General features: G+C 45.8%; 1 protein-coding gene across 1 annotated transcript; it reads left to right on the top strand.

The window, feature by feature from the left end:
* Positions 1-11566: 11566 nt before the first annotated feature.
* Positions 11567-13935, top strand: LOC147105962 (uncharacterized). The gene has a single exon (XM_086009739.1). It carries the CDS (start codon positions 12746-12748, stop codon positions 13700-13702), a length of 957 nt encoding a protein of 318 aa, XP_085865865.1. The 5' UTR covers positions 11567-12745; the 3' UTR covers positions 13703-13935.
* Positions 13936-21672: the final 7737 nt, after the last annotated feature.

Genomic DNA, 21672 nt, shown 5'->3' with positions numbered 1-21672 from the left:
TATTCAATTTAATATTGGTGCGCCCCTAGAAAAAGGGACCATCTTTGTAGCCGTTGCGCAGTCATCACCGGAACGCCCTTCTTTGGATTAAAGATGGAGACAAGTGGTTGGTGGTCAGTCAGCAAGGTGAACTTCTGCCCGTGCAGATAGTGATTGAACTTTTTCACTCCCCACACTAGGCTGAGGGCCTTCCTGTCAATCTGGGTGTAGTTACGCTCAGCTGAGCTTAGTGGCCGAGACGCAAAAGCTACTGGGCTCTCTGAGCCATCCGGGAATTTGTGTGACAGCACCGCTCCAATGCCATAGGGTGATGCATCACACGCCAACTGAATTGGTAGTGCTGGGTTGAAATGAGCCAACACCTCTTTTGATGTGATCAATGCTTTGCTCTTCTGGAAAGCTTGTTTACATTCGTCACTCCACTTCCATGGTACCCCCGTTTGCAGTAGGGTGTTCAGTGGGTGTAGTACGGTAGACAAATTCAGCAAGAACTTATGGTAGTAGTTCACCAGCCCGAGGAACGACCTCAGTTGTGACACATTTTCCGGTGCTGGAGCATTGACTACTGCCTCAATCTTTTCAGGGGACTTGTGTAACCCCTCTTTATCAATAACGTGGCCACAATACGAGATCTGCTTCTGGAAAAACTTGCATTTGTGGCGATTAGCTCGGAGCCCATATTCCTTCAATCTAGTGAGCACCTGCTCCAGGTTGGCGAGGTGATCACTGTCATTTTCGCCCGTGACCAGGATGTCGTCCAAATAACACTGGGTCCCTGGAATCCCTTGCAGGACTTGTTCCATTGCCCTTTGCCAAATAGCCGGAGCTGATGCTACCCCGAACACCAGCTGCTTGTATTGGTAGAGACCTTTATGAGTGTTGACCGGAAGGCACTGTTTCGAGGCTTCTTCTACCTCCATTTGCAGGTACGCCTGGGCCAGATCAATCTTAGTGAAGCGTTTCCCTCCAGATAGCGAGGCAAAAATATCTTCAATCCGCGGAAGCGGATATTGTACAGTGTGAAGGATTGGGTTAACTGTCACCTTAAAGTCCCCACAGATGCGAACCTTCTTTGGTTCCCCAGGCGTATTACTCAACGACCTCTTCATTACAGGAACGATGGGTGTAGCCCACTCGCTCCAGTCCACTTTGGACAGTACTCCTGAACGTTCCAAACCTTCCAGCTCTGCTTTGACGGCTGGGCGGATCGCATAAGGTACCGGTCTGGCCTTAAAAAACTTTGGGCTTGCATTTTCCTCTATTTTGATTGTCGCTGTTATGCCTTTTAGTGTTCCGAGTCCCTGCTGGAACACTTCTTGTGCATCAGTTAGCATTTTTGACAGTCGTCCAGGTGTGACGTCGTCATCCTTTTTGGCATCTACAGTCAGTGCTTGTGTGGAATGCCAATGTAGCTGTATCTTCCGGATCCATTCACGTCCTAGTAGTGGTGGTCCTCCATCTGGCTATAGATATAGGTCCATTTTTGGTGTTTCCTTGCCGTTATATATAACGTTCACCCTTATTTTTCCTTTGGGGTAGACTTTTTGCCCCGTGTACGTCTTCAAGACAATCTTTGTATCTCTCAAGGGTATATGTGAGAATTGCCACTTGTAGTCCCTTCGGTTTATGACTGTTAGGGCTGATCCGGTGTCCAATTCCATTTTCACTTGGACTCCTGCTATCTTGAGCGTGACCCAGATAGTTTAGTGATCCTCCGTTTTGATCACATTATGTAGTTTCAGACAACCCAGCTCCTGCTTCCAGGGTCTGTATCACTCTTCTGTTCGTCTGAACTACTCTCCGTCACCTTATGTACCTTCTTGTACTTCTCCTGTGGAGATTTCTTGCTGCTGGTTTTCTTTCCCGACCTGCAGACTCTTGCTATGTGTCCTACTTTTCCACACTGTCTGCAGACTTTGCCCTTGAACCAGCAATCATTATGGTCGTGTGTTCTGCCACAGCGATAGCACTTCACTGTTCCGTATGACATTTCATTTGTGCCATATTCTTGCGGTCTCCGTTTTATCTCTGCAGCGCCCCGTGCTGCTGCTTCATGTGATACTGCAATGCTGAAAGCCTTGTCCAGCGTAAGATCCTTTTCTGATAGAAGCCGTTTCTGGGTTCCTTCACTTTGAAGCCCACACACAAACTTGTCCCTTAAAGTATCTGCTAGTCCCGTTCCAAACTGGCAGTGTTTCGATATCTTGCACAGTTCCGTTAAATACTCAGCATTACTTTCATCTTTATGCTGGTTCCTTTTGTGAAACTTAAATCTTTCTGCTATCAGCAGTGGTGTGGAGTTTAAGTGGTCCTGTAGGATTGACACTATGTTTTCAAAATCCTTTTCTACTGGCTTCTCTGGGGTTACTAGATTTCGTAGTAAGCCATACGTTTTTGCACCCATTGAATTCAACAATACCAGTGCTTTCTTGTCATCTGGCACTTCATTCGCCTTGCAGTATACTTCTATGCATTTGACATATGTCGTCCAATCTTCGACTTCATTGTCGAACGCTGTGATACTGCCACTCTTCGGCATTTTTGGGTGTGGTTATACTGGCTTAAAATGGTGTCTCCTGCGCTTTCCTTTCATCCCCGCTGCGGCTTAAAATGGCGTCTCCCGCGCTTTCCTTTCTTCCCCGCTGCGGCTTAAAATGGCGCCTCCCGCGCTGCTGCCAATGCCACTCTCGGCGGTCCTCGTGGCAAATGGCAACGCCCTGTGGGTTTCGTGCACTGCTCCTGCGCTGCTGCCAATGCCGCTCTCTGCCGTCCTCATGGCAATGGCAGCGCCTCGCGTTTTCCTGTGTGCCTCTCTCCCCCGTTGACGCTGCTCGGCCCTTGAACACCGGCTGCGCTCTGCTCTCTCTCGTGCATCAGTGCACACTGTGTGGTCTGCCCTCTCTCTCTCCCCCGTCGATGCTGCTCGGCCTTTTTCTGTGCCGCTCAGTCGGCTCTAGACGCCGCTGTCCGGGAAAGGTCTGCGCCGTACCTGTTGCCAGCCCATTTTGCTGGACCACCTGACTGGAAAGCCAAGCCTGGCTCTCGACAGCCTCCCCTGCAATGCTCAAATCTCCGCTGGATGACTGGGCGGTTGCCCGTGGTCAACGCCCGTCCTTCTGGACTCGACCTCCTTCCACTGTTCTCCAGAAGCGAATCCCTGGGAGGTGATGCAGAGTTGCAGGTAGGTTCGAATCTGCATCGTCACCAATGTTATATCCGTGCATCTTAATGTTGTGTCCTTCAATAATCAGACAGCAGACTGCAGGGAACAATCAACAGGTGTTTACTGAATGAGGGATCAAACTGCAACTGACTGTACAGATCACTACTCAGGGTTTATATACAGGTGTGGTCACTGCCGGTACTACAGGATACAGGAGCTGTAAAAAGTAGTTCTCCCCCTTAAAGTTACATACATTACAGGCATCAGAAGGGTCGCGGAAGTAGGTGGGAAGAGACTGGACAAGGGGAGAAGAGTAAGTCGAGATAGGAAGAGATAAGTTCAGTGGGGCAAGAAGAGGCTGAAATGACACATTCTATCTCAAAGCTGTTCGGGTCCACAGTTCAATTTCATCCTTCAGCTCATGCGACGCTTCAACAAAAGACTTTTTTTCTTCCTTTCCGATGTCAAGGATCACAAGCTTCATCAACTCTTGACAACCAACACCCCTCCGGAACATTCAACCCCTTCACTTTCCTCTGACCCCCCTTCTCCCAATCTCACCCCATGCCGCGTTTTCACTATCCACCCTGACCTTCCCTCTCTGACCCTGTGATAAATCCATGTAGTGGAACAAGAACTCGAAGAGGCGATATCTTGGAACTAGTATGGGTATTTTATTAAACAAACAGAGTAACAAACATCATGCCTGCATCCTGGCATTTCACCTTTGCTGACCTTGACAGGAAGCAAACCTCTGACCTTAACAGGAAGTAAACCTCTGACCTTAGCAGCAGCATTGGCTACAGCACCACCTGGTGGATAACCTTAATCATAACATCCCAGATTACTATATCCCTCCCTCCTTAAGATTTCAGTATGAATTTCTTAACAAACAACCATTCCTGAGGGTCACATAAGGAGTCTCCATTCATCATGTTGCATACTTGATGAATCTCACAGTTCAGTATCAATCTCTCTGGTGGCTTGCGAGTCCGTTGTGAACGTCTAACAGTAAAGTCCCTGCTTGTTTGTGGTGAAGCCACCAGCTGCTCCTGAGCAGTGCTCAGAGTATCTGACTCTGCAACGATGGTTTCCTCTTGACGAATACGTTCCTGTGGAATTGGCTCTGTCCCTGGTGGTGGCACCGCAGATGCACTTGGATAACTGGGGGCAACCCTGTCTTCAGTCATTGCATCTGGAAACTTCATTTCAATTTCCCCTTGTCTGGGAAGTATCTGATCTACATGTCTGCATACTACCCTACCATCTCCCAAAATGACCTGTTATGATACTGGACCTGTCATTGAGTCTATGAAGCCAGGAATCCACTTTGGTCCATGTGGTGATTATTTCCTATGTTTAATAAGAAGTATTGTGATTGGTGAATGGGGTGGTTGTTCTCTGTATTAGTAAGAAGTATTGTAATTGGTTGTTTGTTTCTACCTTGAGATATATGCTGTAAACTCATTGGTAGTGGATGTCAGGTGATTTGTGGTGGCCATCTTAAATTCAGTTCTCTCTAGTTATTGTTGGAAACTGGTGTTGAAAGATGTGCTACTGGTTTTTTTAAGTTAATAAAGCCTAGATTAGAAAGGCAAATCTATTCTTTATTTCAATTTATTAACTTTTTATCAGAATGGAGCGATATCTTCAACCCGAACGATTCAATGCTGACCCTAATTCTGCAGGAGTGGATGATAAATGGAAACATTGGTATTGTACATTTACAAACTTTTTGGGTGTGTTGGAACAAGAGTCTCTGAATAAGCTGAATATGCTGATCAACTACATTGCTCCGGATGTGTATAAGTATATTTTGGACTGTAAAACTTACGAATTGGCTATTTCTACATTGGAGAAGATTTTTGTTAAACCAAAGAATGAGGTATTTGCACGTTACCTTCTATCTGCCCATAGGCAGCAGGTGGGCGAATCTTTGGATACTTATTTACAAGCACTTCGGCACCTTGGTGCTAACTGTAATTATAAAGCTGTGACGGCTGAAGAATATAAGGAAGAATCGGTATGGGATGCTTTTATTAATGGACTACTGTCTAGATCAATTCGTCAGCGGTTGTTAGAAAATAAGACTTTGGATCTCAAGGGTGCTTTTGAGCAAGCTTCTACATTGGATATGGCTCAGAGAAGTTTGGATTCTTATGCTCTTTCTAATCGGCCTGTGACTGTGGTTTCAGCAGTTCCGGATGAAAAGGAATTAGGTGGACTTAATGGGAGTGGTTTACTAGATTCTGAAATAGTTTCTACTCCAACAGCTCCACCTTTTACTTCGGCGGCTGTTGCCTCTAGGATTCAGAATTGTTATTTTTGTGCGAACGTCCGGCATCCTCGAATGAAGTGTCCTGCCTGGGAGGCTGTATGTAGTAAATGCGGCAAGAGAGGTCATTATGCACGTGTTTGTAAATCATTAGGTTCAATTACCTCCTCTTCTGCGACTATTCAACCTGTAGAGAGGGCGTTTATTGCATCAATTTCTGCTGCATTTGCTCATGGCTTAAACAAAGCTATAGTTATGGCCCAAGTTAATGGGTTAGAAGTGAAGGCTCTCATAGATACGGGCAGTACCGAGAGTTTTATAAGTCTTCAGTTTGTGAAGGAAAAGTGTTTGAAAATCTTGCCTGTTACTTATCAGGTGTGTATGGCTCAGACAACCCTTACTTCACAAGTAGCTGGTTGTTGCCTTGTGAAATTGATTCTTTTAGGTAATACGTATACTGATATACGCCTATCTGTTTTGCCTAATCTTTGTGCGGATATTTTGATTGGTCATGATGTGCTTAAATTACACGAGAGTCTCAGTCTTTCGTTCGGAGGGACTAAGCCACCCTTATCCATTTGTGGATTAACTTCTTTATCCATTTCTCCATTATCACTTTTTTCCAATTTGATGCCGGAATGTAAGCCAATTGCTACCAAGTCAAGAAGGTATAGAGAATTTATTAATTCTGAAGTCCAACATCTTTTATTGGAAGGAATCATTGAACCTAGTTGTTCGCCTTGGCGGGCTCAGGTAGTTGTCACCACTAACGAGAGGCATAAGAAACAAATGGTGATAGACTACTCTCAAACTATTAATAGGTATACTCAATTAGATGCGTATCCTTTGCCTAAGATTGATGAGCTTATCAACAAAGTATCTCAGTATAAGTTTTTTAGCACTATTGATTTAAAGAGTGCTTATCATCAGATTCCTATTTTAAGAGGGATCAACCATATACAGCCTTTGAGGCTGGTGGAAAGCTGTATCAGTTTTGCCGAATACCATTTGGTGTTACTAATGGTGTTGCTTGTTTTCAACGGGCAATGGATGCTTTTATAAGTGATAACTCTCTCTCTGACACCTTTTCATATTTAGATGATATTACGGTGTGTGGTAAATCAAGGGTGGAGCATGATTCTAATTTAGAAAGATTCCTTCAAGCTGCGGAAAAAGTTGGTTTAACTTTTAATAAAGAGAAGTGTACCTTTTCGACTACTGAGGTAAATCTACTGGGGTATATTATCTCGGGAAATAAGATTAAACCAGATCCAGAACGTCTGCGACCATTGATCGATTTACCTTATCGTACTAATTCTAAGGCTTTGCAATGAGTTGTTGGACTGTTTTCTTACTATTCTAATTGGATTGCAAACTTTTCACAGAAGATCTGGCCTCTTATTCGGGTTACGACATATCCTCAATCATGGGAGGCCAGGACATGTTATGATAAATTTAAAAAGGATATCCTAGGAGCGGTTGTGCATTCTATTGATGAGCAGGTTCCCTTTGTGATTGAGACGGATGCTTCTGATTTTGCAATTGGGGCTACTCTGAACCAAAATGGAAGACCTGTGGCCTTTTTCTCACATACTTTGAACAATAGTGAAAAAAGGCATTCTTCAATAGAGAAAGAGGCATATGCAATAGTAGAAGCACTGCGTAAATGGAGACATTATTTATCGGGGCGACATTTCACGTTGGTAACCAATCAAAAATCTGTGTCCTTTATGTTTGATGTTAAACATTTTGGAAAGATCAAAAATGATAAAATAATGAGGTGGAGGATTGAGTTGGCATGTTACCATTTTGATATAGTTTATCGTCCGGGGAACGATAATGTTGCTGCTGATGCACTGTCGAGGGCTTATTGTTCTGTGATTCACGGAGATACGCTTATTAATCTTCACAATGCTTTATGTCATCCTGGGGTTACGAGGATGATACACTTCGTACGCAGTAAGAATTTGCCCTTTTCAGTTGAAGACGTCAAGCGGATGACTTCATCATGTTCTATCTGTGCTCGGTGTAAACCAAATTACTTTAAGCCTCAACGAGCTCATCTTATAAAGGCTACTTCTCCTTATGAACGTCTGAGCATTGATTTTAAGGGGCCTCTTCCTTCAACGACTCAAAATCGATACATATTTACTGTTGTGGATGAGTTTTCAAGGTTTCCTTTTGCTTTTCCTTGCGCAGATGTATCAGCTGCTACAGTTATCAAATGTCTAACTCAACTTTTTGTCATCTTTGGGATGCCATGCGTATATCCATTCGGATCAAGGAAGTTCTTTTATGTCTTCCCAGTTGAAGGAATACCTTCAGAGTCGGGGAATTTCTACTAGTAGAACTACCCCGTATAACCCCAGGGTAGTGGACAGTGCGAACGATACAATGCGGTGATCTGGAAGGCAGTTATGTTGGCTTTGACATCCCGGAATCTTAAGAGTACACAGTGGGAAATGGTACTGCCTGATGCCCTGCATTCCATTAGATCATTGCTTTCAACGGCTACGAATGTGACCCCCCCATGAAAGGCTCTTTAATTACCCGCGGAGATCTACTACAGGATATTCGGTACCTTCATGGCTTACTATGCAGGGACCTGTGCTGCTTCGACGCCATGTTAGATTGTCAAATATGATCCTTTAGTGGAGGAGGTGGAGCTGTTGGAGGCAAATTCCCAATATGCTCATATTCGATTCCAAGATGGGAAAGAAAGTACTGTTTCAATTAAAGACTTGGCTCCTTGTGGTGGCCAGCCCTCTTCCGAGGATACTAATAATAGTCATGATTCAGATAATGTGGATGTTGTTATAGATACTACGAATGTTTCCAATCCTATTGCAGATAATTATACTTCTATTAGTCAGCCTTTGATGGATGTTCATGACCGTCCTAGTTTACTTCCTGATGGGATTTCCAATCCGGAAACCGTTGATAATCGGGATATGGATAGCCTGTCTGCAGAAGATACTTCGGTGCCTCCGGGTGTGGGAGGGCAAGGAATTTCACCAAGGTTAAGAAGGTCGACACGAACAAGATATCCGGTCGGCCGATTGAAAATGGACTTTTAAATTGATAGTAATGTTTTAAAGTTGTTGAAATATTATATTTGTATTTTAGTTGTAAATAAATTAATTATAAATTGTAATGGTTATTTAGGTTGGAGCATGTTTTAAAAGGAGGGGTGAATGTGGTGATTATTTCCTATGTTTAATAAGAAGTATTGTGATTGGTGAATGGGGTGGTTGTTCTCTGTATTAGTAAGAAGTATTGTAACTGGTTGTTTGTTTCTACCTTGAGATATATGCTGTAAACTCATTGGTAGTGGATGTCAGGTGATTTGTGGTGGCCATCTTAAATTCAGTTCTCTCTAGTTATTGTTGGAGACTGGTGTTGAAAGATGTGCTACTGGTTTTTTTAAGTTAATAAAGCCTAGATTAGAAAGGCAAATCTATTCTTTATTTCAGTCCATAACTGAAATTCCTGGTAAGGACCGCATCTCCTTCTCCAAAACTTCGGCTCTTAGTTCTTTTGTCATGGTTCTCTTTTTGTTAGTTTTGTCTGTTTTCCATTTTCATTTTTAGGTCTGGGTGGACAAGGTCAAGAGTGGAGCGTAGTCTACGACCTAATAACATCTCAGCAGGAGAGAGTCCTGTGGTGGATTGAGGTGTTATTCTGTAGCTGAACAGAACCCATGACACTTTGGCTGCTAAACTCCCTTCTGCACTTTTTTTCATCATCTCCTTAAATGTTTGTACGGCTCTCTCCGCAAGTCCATTCGAGGATTGATGATATGGAGCTGAGGTCACCTGCACTATGCCATTTTTTCTCAAAAACTCTTTTGTCTCAGCACTCACAAAACAAGTGACATTGTCACTCACCACGATCTCCGGTAGCCCTTGATTACTGAAGCTCCGATGCAGGCAGTCTATAGTAGTAGTGGCGGATGCAGAATTTACAGGATAAACATCCATCCGTTTGGAATGTGCATCAATGATTATGAGGAACATTTTCCCCATGAATGGACCCGCATAATCTAAGTGCAATCTTCTCCATGGTTTATCTGGCCACTCCCAGGGGTGGAGAGGAGCCGCTGCTGGTTCCTGACAAGTGCTGTATGTCTTGACTAGATTTTCTATCTCCTCATCTAGCTTTGGCCACCACAAGTAACTCCTAGCCAAGGCTTTCATATGCGAGACCCCAGGATGACACTGATGTAGTTGCTCTAGGATAGACAGTCGTGCTGGCTGTAGAATAATCACTCGTGCTCCCCACAACACGCAACCACCCTGCACACTCAGCTCTTTTTTCCTGACATTGTAAGGTGTGAAGTCAGCCCCTTCCGGATGCTGTGGCCATCCCCTCACCACATATTCTCGAACTCTAGACAGTACTGGAACTTTACCTGTCCATGTTCTTACTTGCTCTGCAGTCACAAGTGCCATGTCAGTGTCCTCCAACATCAAAACTCTGTCCTCTGGAGCTGCATGGATAGGTGTGCATGGCATTGGAAGACAGCTCAAGGCATCTGCGTTCCCATGGTATTTGCCCGCCTTGTAGACGATGACATACTCATATGCCCTCAACGTCACTGCCCACCTCTGGATCCAGGGTGACACCATCCGTGGAACTGCTTTCATTTCATTGAAAAGAGAGAGAAGAGGTTTATGATCGGTACATATGGTGAATTTCCTGCCAAATATGTACTTGTGGAACCTCTGTAACCCAAATATTAATGCTAACCCCTCTTTGTCTAACTGGGAATAGTTTTTCCGCTGGTGTTAGAGTTCGGGACATAAACCCTATTGGTCTTTCAGTTCCATCTTCCATGCAGTGTGAAAGAACTGCCCCCACCCCATAAGGTGAAGCATCACAAGAGAGAATGATGTCTTTCTCTGCATTGTAGTGAACCAGCACATCCGATGACAGCATCAGTTTCTTGGACTGTTCAAATGAAACCCCCTGCTCCTCTCCCCACTGCCACTGTGTCTCCTTGCACAGTAGTTTGTGAAGAGGTGCTAACACAGTTGACAAGTTTGGTAAAAACCTGTTATAATAGTTCAGCAGTCCCAGGTAAGCTTTTAACTCAGCAACATTTGTAGGAGCAGGGGCATCCTGCAGTGCTTGTACCTTCTCCTTGAGTGGATGGAGCCCGGTGGCATCCACTCTGTGTCACAGGAACACTGCCTCATTCCCCAGGAAAGTGCACTTACTCCTCTTGAGCCAGAACCCTGCCCTCTCCAATCTCTGCAGTACCTCTCTCAGAGTGCTCAGATGCTCCTGGTTGGTTCTTCCCATCACCAGAATATCATCCAGATCGATGGAAACATGTGGAATCCCTTGCAGTACACCTTCGATTTTCCTTTGGAAGATAGCTGGACTAGATGAGACACCCAACAGTAAGCGGTTATATGTAAACAAGCCCTTGTGTGTATTTATGGTGACATTCTTCTTTGATTCGGCATCCAGTGTAATCTGCAAGTAGGCATAACTCATATCCAACTTTGTGAATTTCTTTCCTCCAGCCAGGTTTGCAAAGAGATCCTCTGTTTTGGGAATCGGATACTGCTCTAGTTTGGACACCCGATTGACTGTCAATGTATAGTCTCCACAGAGTCTTACCAAATTGTCCGGTTTTAAAACAGGTACTATGGGAGCTGCCCATTCCGAACATTTCACTGGCTCCAGTATGTTCTCTCTCAATAGACGGTCAAGCTCAGCCTCTAGCTTTGGCTTCATGGCATAAGGCACAGGTCATTGCTTAAAAAACCTTGGTAGTGCCTCCTTGGCTACATAAATCTTAGCTGGGGGGAATTAAATGTGCCAAGTTCCCCCTTGAACACATTCTCATGTTCACTCAACACTTCTTGCAAAGTCAACTGTTTGCCCGCATCTATTTGATTTACTGCTTCCCAGTCTAATTTAAGTTCTTTTATCCAGCCCCGACCTAACAGGTTTGGTCCGGTACCCGATACTATAACTACAGGTAGCTGTTCCACTGTGTCCCTGTGTTGCACAGTTACATCACCTGTACCTAATGTTGCTACTCATTCACCTGTATATGTTTTAAGATGGAGAGAGCAAGGCTTTAACTCTGGAACTTTTGCACGGTTCCACAATTTTGAGTACACTGCCTTGTTCATTATGGTCATGCAGCATCCTGTATCCACTTCAAAGTTCACCTTAGAATCATTTACTGTCAGTTGCAATGTGATAGGAGCCACTTTTGGAATGTTCTCTAACATGCTATACATTATGAACATGTCCTCTTCTTCCTCAGCTTCCCCGCTGATGTGGTGTGCTCCATGTTTTTTCACTTCTCTCCCTTGGTTTTGCTGTCCTCCCCCTTTTGGTTTGGATTCCTCCACAGGTGATTTCGCCATGCAAACTCGTTTTATGTGTCCTTGATTCCCACACTTGTAGCACTTTTCCTCCAGAAACCGGCATTCACTCACCAGGTGATCGCCCTTGCATCTATAACATGCCTTCACATGCTCACGTTATGGTTTCTGACGCATGTTCAACTTGTGCACAACAACCTGACCTGCAACTTGCATAGCATTAGCCCTGTCTGAACCCTGTATTTCTTTTACATCTCGGTTCGCTGTCTCTATGGCTTGAGCAAGTTCCAATGCTTTTTCATAAGCAAGCCCAGTCTCAGATAATAATCTACGTTGCATTCGGTCATCCATAATTCCGCAAACTAGCCTATCTCGCAGCATTTCCTTCAGGTTGTTCCCATAATTGCAATCTTGTGCTAATTTACGCAACACCACTACATAGTCCATTACGCTCTCTTCCTCTTTCCTGTTCCTTGAATTAAACTTGAACTGCTGTACAATCTCACTAGGCTTAGGGTTGAAATGTTCTTTTAGCAAAGCCACTAATTCAACAAATGATTTGTCTCCAGGCTTTTCAGGACTGAGCAGATTCCTCATCAAACTGTAGGTCTGGCTTCCCACTGAACTAAGCAGAATGGCTTTCCTTTTTCTGGCATCATTTATTTCATTTGCTTTGAAAAAATAACCCAACACTTCACAGTATTCCTCCCAGGTTTGTGCTTGACTATCAAAAGCGGAAACAGTTCCTACCATGGCAGCCATGCTCTCTTCCAACTGGTAGCTAACTTCAGCTCATGATTTTGTTGTTTAAAAGTCCTGGCAGACTTCTCTTCTTTATCCAGGGTCCTTTTTACCTCGTCGCCAAATGTGATAAATCCATGTAGTGGAACAAGAACTCGAAGAGGCGATATCTTGGAACTAGTGCGGGTATTTTATTAAACAAACAGAGTAACAAACATCATGCCTGCATCCTGGCATTTCACCTTTGCTGACCTTGACAGGAAGCAAACCTCTGATCTGAACAGGAAGCAAACCTCTGACCTTAGCAGCAGTATTGGCTACAGCACCACCTGGTGGATAACCTTAATCATAACATCCCAGATTCCCATAGACCCCAAACGATCAGTCCTCAGCAAAGCCCTGAGCTTCATCCCCTTACAGCCCCACCTCAATGAATTTCGAGCTCGGCACGATGTTGAGCTCTTTTTCCGCTGCCTTCATCTCCGTGCCCACTTCTGTGGCCAGGATTCTTCCCCCTGCATGGCTGACCCTTTCTCCTGCATTCAGAATTACCGTTCTACCTGGTCACCTCCCTCTGGCCTCTTACCCTCTCCAGATCTTTACATTGCTAAATGTCGGCGTGACATCAGCCGTCTCCATTTCTCTGCTCCCCTCACTCACTCCAACCTACCTCCCTCTGAACTTGCAGCACTCCATTCTCTCAAATCCAACCCCAACATTGTCATTAAACCTGCTGACAATAGTGGTGCTGTTGTTGTTTGGCAAACCAACCTCTACCTAGCGGAAGCTGAACACCAACTCTCCAACACCTCCTCCTACCTCCACCTGGACCATGACCCCACTACCAAACATCAAACCATCAATTCCAAGACTGTCACTGACCTCATCTCCTCTGGAGATCTTCCCCCCGCTGCCACCAACCTCATAGTACCCCAACCCCGCACAGCCCGCTTCTACCTCCTTCCCAAGATCCACAAACAGGACTGCACTGGTAGACCCATCATTTCAGCCTGTTCTTGCCCCACGGAACTTATCTCTTCCTATCTCGACTCTATCTTTTCTCCCCTTGTCCAGTCTCTTCGCACCTACATCCGTGACTCTTCTGACGCCCTCCACCACTTTAACCGTTTCCAGTTCCCTGGCCCCAGCCGTCTCCTTATCACCATGGACATATAATCCCTCTACACATCCATCCCCCACCAGGATGGCCTGAGGGCACTCCACTTCTTCCTTGAACAGAGGCCCAACCAGTACCCATCTACCAGCACCCTCCTCCGCCAGGCTGAACTTGTTCTCACATTGAACAACTTCTCCTTTGACTCAACTCATTTCCTCCAAATTAAAGGTTTTGCTATGGGTACCCACATGGGTCCTAGCTATGCCTGCCTTTTCGTGAGATATGTGGAACACTCTGTGTTCCAGCCCTACTCGGGTCCCCTCCCTCAACTCTTTTTCCGGTACATTGATGACTGTATCAGTGCCGTTTCCTGCTCTCGCCCTGAACTAGACAATTTCATTCACTTTGCCTCCAATTTCCACTCTTCCCTCACCTTCACATGGTCCATCTCCGACTCTTCCCTTCCCTTCCTCAACTTCTCCGTCTCCATCTCTGGGAATAGGTTATTGACCAACAGTCACTACAAGCCCAATAACTCCCACAGCTACCTGGACTACACTTCCTCCCACCCCGCCTCCTGTAAGGACTCTATTCCATTCTCCCAATTTCTCCATCTCTGCCGCATCTGCTCCGACGATGCCACCTTCCACACCAGTGCTTCTGACATGTCTTCCTTTTTCCTCAACTGAGGATTCCCCTCTACCGTGGTTGACATGGCCCTCGACCGGGTCCGTTCTATCTCCCGCACTTCTGCCCTCACCCCTGCCCCTCCCTCCCGGAACCATGATAGGGTTCTCCTTGTCCTCACCTTTCACCCCACCAGCCTTCACATTCAACGGATCATCCTCCATCATTTCTGCCACATCCAACATGATCCCACCACCAAATGCATCTTCCCCTCCCCTCCCCTTTCAGCATTCCGTCGGGACTGCTCCCTCCGAGACACCCTAGTCCACTCCTCTATCACCCCAAGCACCCCTTCCCCTTCGCCCGGCACCTTCCGGCAAGCGCAGGAGATACCTTATACCTCCCCCCTTCACACTGACCAGGGCCCCAAACACCCCTTCCAGATGAAACAGCGATTTACTTGTACTTCTTGCAATCTAGTGTACTGTATTCGCTGCTCACGATGTGGTCTCCTCTACTTTGTGGAGACCAAATGCAGATTGGGTGACCGCTCTGCGGAACACCTCCGTTCAGTCCGTAAGGGTGACCCCGAGCTTCCGGTCACCTGTCATTTCAATTCATCGCTCCATTCCCACTCGGACCGCACCGTCCTCGGCCTCTTGCATTGTTCCACAGATGCTCAGCGAAAGCTCGAGGAACAGCACCTCATCTTCCGATTAGGCACTTTACAGCCTTCCGGACTCAATATCGAGTTCAACAATTTCAGATCATAACCACGGCCTCTAGTATATTTTCATACTTCATATCCACACTTTTGGTTTGTGCCTTTTCCTTTTCCTCTCTCTCCCACATGGCAGCTGTCTCTCACTCTGCCAGCGCATTTCACACTTCATCTAGAACCATTGTTTGTTTCTTTAATTGTCCTATTGCCATCTCGTCTCACACTGAACATCTCTTCTTGTCTCTCCTTTCATCCCCTCCCCCATTTCCCAGCCCCCAAACTGCCTTTTAATCTGTTTCATTTCCTGCCTTTTATTCTCAGTTCTGAAGAAGGGTTTCGACCTGAAACGTTGACTCTATTTCTCTCTCCACAGATGTTGCCTGGCCTACTGAGTTTATCCACTGTCTTCTGTTGTTACTCCAGGATAGTATGTTGCCTCCCTGGTGCAAGGGTCAAGGATGTCTTGGAGCGGCTGCAGGGCATTCTGGAGGAGGAGGGTGAACAGCGAGTTGTCATGGTGCAACGATATAGGTAAAAATGGGATGATGTCCTAAAAGCTGAATATAGGGAGTTAGGAGGTAAATTAAAAAATAGGACCTCAAAGGTAGCAATCTCAGGATTGCTACCAGTGCCACATGCTAGTCAGAGTAGAAATAAAAGGATATTTCAGATGAATACATTGCTAGAGGAATGGTGCAAGGGGGAGGGATTCAAATTCCTGGGACATTGGAACCGGTTCTGGGGGAGGTGGGACCAGTACAAACTGGATGGTTTGCACCTGGGCAGGACTGGGACTGATGTCCTAGGGGGAGTGTTTGCTAGTGCTGTTGGGGAGGGTTTAAACTAAAATGGCAGGGGGTTGGGCGACAGAGGAAAGGGAAGCAAGGATAGAGGCAAAAGACAGGAAGGAGAAAAGCAAAAGTGGCAGTCAGAGAAATCAAGGGTGTTAATCAAACAGCGCCACAGTAAATAATAATTCTAAAAGGACTAAGAGTGTTAAAAAAAAACAAGCCTGAAGGCTCTGTGTCTTAATGCGAGGATCATTCATAATAAGCTGGATGAATTAGCTGTGCAAATAGATGTGGGTTTCCTCCGGGTGCTCCGGTTTCCTCCCACAGTCCAAAGATGTGCGGGTTAGGTTGATTGGCCATGATAAAAAAATTGGCCCTTAGTGTTAAGGGGGATTAAATACGTGGGGTTATGGGGATAGGGCTTGGGTGGGATGGCTGTCGGTGTAGGGACCGGGTGCTAGGGTTTGGATGATCAGCCATGATCTCGGTGAATGGCGGAGCAGGCTTGACGGGCCGAATGGCCTACTCCTGCTCCTATCTTCTATGTTTCTATGTTTCTATGTTTAAACAGATATGGTATAATTGGGATTACGGAGACATGGCTCCAGGGTGACCAAGGCTGGGAATTCAACATCCAGGGGTATTCAATATTCAGGAAGGACAGGCAAAAAGGAAAAGGAGGTGGGGTAGCATTGCTGGTTAAAGAGGAGATTAACACAATAGTAAAGAAGGATATTAGCTCTGATGATGTGGAATCTGTATGAGTAGAGCTGAGAAATACCAAGGGGCAGAAAACGTTAGTGGGAGTTGTATACAGACCCCCAAACAGAAATGCAGAGGTTGGGGATGGCATTAAACAAGAAATTAGAGATGCGTGCAATAAGGCCATAGCAGTTATCATGGGTGACTTTAATCTACAGATAGATTGGACTAACCAAATTAGTAACAATACTGTGGAGGAGGAATTCCTAGAGTGTATACGGGATGGTTTCCTGGACCAATATGTCAAGGAACCAACTAGAGATCAGGCCATCTTAGACTGGGTATTATGTAATGAGAAAGGATTGATTAGCAATTTGAGGCCCCTTGGAGAAGGGCGATCAAAATATGATAGAATTCTTCATTAAGATGGAAAGTGAAGTAGTTGACTCAGAGACTAGGGTCCTGAATTTAAATAAAGGAAACTATGATGGTATGGGGTGCGAGTTGGCTAGGATGGATTGGGGAGCATTACTTAAAGGGTTGACGGTGGATAGGCAATGGCAAACATTTAAAGATCGCATGGATGAACTACAGAATTTGTTCATCCCTGTCTGGCATAAAAATAAAACAAAAATGATGACTCAACCATGGCTAACAAGAGAAATTAGGGATAGCATTTGATCCAAGGAGAAAACATATAAATTGGCCAGAAAAAGCAGCAAACCTGAGGATTAGGAGCAGTTTAGGAATCAGCAAAGGAGGACAAAAGGATTAATTAAGAGAGGGAAAATAGAGTATGAGAGTAAGCTTTCAGGGAACATAAAAACTGACTGTAAAAGCTTCTATAGATATGTGAAGAGAAAAAGATTGGTGAAGTCAAGCGTAGGTCCCTTGCAGTCAGAATCAGGGGAATTTATCATGGGGAACAAAGAAATGGCTGATCAATTAAATACATACTTTGGTTCTGTCTTCACAGTGGAGACCACAAATAACCTCCCAGAGATGTCGGGGACAAGGGTCTAATGAGAGGTAGGAACTGAATGAAATTAGTATTTGTAGTGAAATGGCGTTAGGGAAATTGACGGGATTGAAGTTCGATAAATCGCCAGGGCCTGATAATCTACATCCTAGGGTACTTAAGGAATGTACCTAGAAATAGTAGATGCATTGCTGGTCATCTTCTAAAATTCTATAGACTCGGGCACAGTTTCCATGGATTGGAGGGTAGCTAATGTAACCCCACTATTTAAAAAAGTGGTAGAGAGAAAACGGGGAATTATATCAGTAGTGGGGAAAGTGCTAGAGTCCATTATAAAAGATGTAATAGCAGGGCACTTGGAAAACAGTGACGAAATTGGACAAAGTCAACATGGATTTACAAAAGGTAAGTCATGTTTCACTAATCTACTGGAATTTTTTGAGGATGTATCTGGTAGAATAGATAAGGGAGACCAGTGGATGTGGTGTATCTGGACTTTCAGAAGGCTTTCGATAAGGTCCCACATAAGAGATTAGCATGCAAAGTTAAAGCACATAGCATTGGGGGTAAGGTACTGACTTGGATAGAGAACTGGCTGGCAGACAGGAAGCAAAGAGTTGGAATAAACAGGTCTTTTTCCGAGTGGCAGGCAGTGACTAGTGGGGTACCGCAGGGATCAGTGCTAGGACACCAGCTATTCACAATATATATAAATGATCTAGATGAGGGAACTAGATGTAATCTCTCCAAGTTTGAAGATGACACAATGCTGGGTGGGCATGTGTGCTGTGAGGAGGATGCAGAGAAACTCCAGTATGATTTGGACAGGTTGGGTGATTGGGCAGATGCTGGCAGATGCAGTATAATGTGGATAAATGTGAGGTTATCCACTTTGGTGGCAAAAACAGGAAGGCAGTTTATTATCTGAACAGCAATAGATTGGGAGAAGGGGAAGTGCAACGAGACCTGGGTGTCCTTGTGCACCTGTCGCTGAAGGTAAGCATGTAGGTGCTGCAGGTGGTTAAGAAGGCAAATGGTATGTTGGCCTTCATAGCGAGAGGATTCGAGCACAGGAGCAAGGATGTCTTGCTGCAGTTGTACAGGGCCTTGGTGAGCCCGCACCTTGAGGATTGTGTGCAGTTTTGGTCGCCTTATCTGAGGAAGGATGTTCTTGTCAGGGAGGGACTGCAGCGAAGATGCACCAGACTGATACCTGGGATGGCAGGAATGATGTATGAGGAGAGATTGGGTCGATTGGGCTTATATTCGCTGGAGTTTAGAAGAATGAGAGGGGATCTCATTGAAACTTATAAAATTCTAATAGAACTAGACAGACTAGACGCAGGAAAGATGTTCCCGATGGCGGGGGAGTCCTGAACCAGGGGTCGCAGTCTAAGGATAAGGGGTACACCATTTAGGACAGAGATGACGAGGAATTTCTTCACCCAGAGAGTGGTGAACCTGTGGAATTCTCTACCACAGAAGGCAGTTGAGGCCAATTCATTAAATATATTCAAGAAGGAGTTAAATATATTTCTTAAGGCTAAAAGGATCAAGGGATCAAGGGATATGGGGAGAAGGCAGGGACAGGGTACTGAATTTGGATGATCAGCCATGATCTCATTAAATGGCGGAGCAGGCTTGAGGGGCCGAATGGCCTACTCCTGCTCCTATCTTCTATGTTTCTATGTATATCCCATGTAATCCTGTGTAAAATTGTTTTTCCTTCATCTTTCGATGCTGCATTATTAGCTAACCTAAGGACTTGGCTCCCACATGGGCAAGATATCAGAGTCCTGTGGAAGAATGCCCCAGTATACATCAGGACAGGAGCAAAGAGATTTGGAGAGAGAAACAGAAAAACAAATCAAATTCAATAAGGCTTGAGTGTCTGGGATAGTTCACATCTGTGAGAAACAGTGGAGAATCCCCGCTTAATTCTAAAGAAAGCTCTGTGCGCCAATGAGAAAAACAAAAAGTGATCGCATTCGTGCAAGTCCTCAAATCTAGATCACACTATGGCCCTCTGTATATTCCTGTATTTTTAAAGGTACATTACTGAATTTTTTTAAATCACTCTATAATCACCACTGTGTATTAGTCTATAATTAAACATACAACATAATCTTCGGTCTCTGTCTATTGGTGTAATTTAAAGATATGTCAAACTGTGGGCACAGTGCATGTTTGAGAACAGCTGCATTGAACTTTGCACCTTTGTCCGTTGTCTTTATCTTGTCTTGCAAAGCTATGCATACCGCAGCCTTGAGTCTGTTAATCTTCCATGATAAACTTTTCATGCTATTTCTTTTTAAAAGAGGGCTGTAACAGGTAATTGGAGTACATTCTGTTGTGGTCCCTCTGTATATTGGTGTTGTGGCAGAGCCACTGAGGGACTCTGAAGAACTGTACATAATTCCCTTTAACGATGTGTTAGCTACAGACTAAATCTGTACCATTGTATATACTGTTTGCATGTACAGTGCGCGATCCCTTTTAGAGCACGGGCAAACGCGATGACATCATGTCGCTAATCACGTGATCACCCAAACGCAGGAAAAACGTGATGACGTCATAATGCCATCCACGGGACCGCCCTGGCAGGCCTCGTGGAGCCTCCGACCTCTTAAGACCTGTATTCATAGTTCTCTTGCATCAATCTGTTTAAACTCGTTAGTTTGACATTAAAAACCTTTTTGATTGATTGCCTGTGTCAAACTCAATCCCTAGATAGGAATTTGACCATTCCTACGTTGGTGACCCTGACTTTTGTAAACGGATTTCGCAAAAGGAACACAGCATGGAGGCAAACGCCATTTCGTAGAAGCTGCCGCAGTTCTGGGAGCAACAAGCGACCTCGTGGTTCATCCAAGTTGAAGCCCAGTTTGCCCTGAGAGGCATCGTTGAGGATCAGGCCCAATACTTATACGTGGTCTCCGCACTCGAAGGCTCTACCACCTCGCGGATCGTCAGTCTTCTCGGGAACCCCCCAGCGGACTGCAAGTATGAGACCCTCAAGGCACGGTTGCTACAGGTTTTTGGGCTCACAAAATCAGAGCGCGCCCGTCGGCTGCTCGCTATGCCCGGGATCGGGTACTCCAAACCTTCCGAGATGATGAGCCAAATGCTCACACTCCTCGGCTCCGAACCGGAATGCTTTCTCTTCAGAGAGTTATTACTCAACCAATTACCGGAGCAAGTGCAAGCGGCCTTGGCGCGATCCGAGTTCGAAGACTGCGTAGCGCTCGCTGCCGAGGCAGGTAAAATATTCGCTGTTACGCAACAGTACTGCGCTGCCACGAGGCGCCCATCCCCCACAGACACCGCCCCCGCTCCTCAGCCCGCGGGGCTGTGCTTCTACCACGCGCGGTTTGGCGTGAAGGCGAGATGTTGCCGCCCTCTGTGCAGCTACTCTCAAAAAAAAAAACAACAACTCCATCCAATGAAGAACGGGTCTAACGGGAGTCCGCGGCCACGATGGCAATCGGCAATGCAGGCAAGCTGCTCTTCATCAAAGATACCCTCTCCGGTCATCGGTTCCTGTGCGACACCAGAGTGCAGTGCAGCATTCTACCCACGTCAGCTCTTGATGTACAGGCTGGGAGGCACGGCCTCCCCCTCGAAGCGGCTAATGGTGGAGCTATTCGGACCTTCAGCAGACGGCGGGTCCAGGTGTGCTTCGGCGGCCAGCGGTTTTTCTGGGAATTCGTTACGGCCAAGGTTTCGCAAGTCATTCTCGGTGCAGATTTCCTGTGCGCCAATGGCCTCTTGGTCGATGTAAGGAAACGACGGCTGATCAAAGCGGCCACGTTTCACTCTATCCCTTGCCACCGTAGTAACACCATGTCGCGCACCGTCTCCTGCGCTTTCCCGACTCTGAATGAGTTCGCTCGCATGCTAGGTGACTTTCCAGACCTGACCAGGCCCACGTTCTCCTCCACGGCCACGAAACATGGTGTGGAACACCACATCACCACCGCCGGCCCCCCAGTCCACGCGCGGGCCCGGCGCCTCGAACCTGGCAAGCTAGCGGTCGCGAAGGCGGAGTTCGCAGCATTGGAACGCTTAGGGATTATTCGCAAGTCGAATAGTCCCTGGTCTTCACCTCTTCACATCGTACCGAATCCTGGCGGCGGATGGCCGCCCTGCGGCGACTATCGGCGCCTAAACGATGCCACCACTCCTGATCGATACCCGATCCCCCACATC

The sequence above is a fragment of the Somniosus microcephalus genome, chromosome 16 (genome assembly GCF_052327205.1).
Source record: "Somniosus microcephalus isolate GS21.2 chromosome 16, FLI_Smic_1.0, whole genome shotgun sequence".
Classification (NCBI taxonomy): domain Eukaryota; kingdom Metazoa; phylum Chordata; class Chondrichthyes; order Squaliformes; family Somniosidae; genus Somniosus; species Somniosus microcephalus.
Note: the sequence above shows the minus strand (reverse complement) of the source record. Positions and strands in the feature narration are given on the sequence as shown.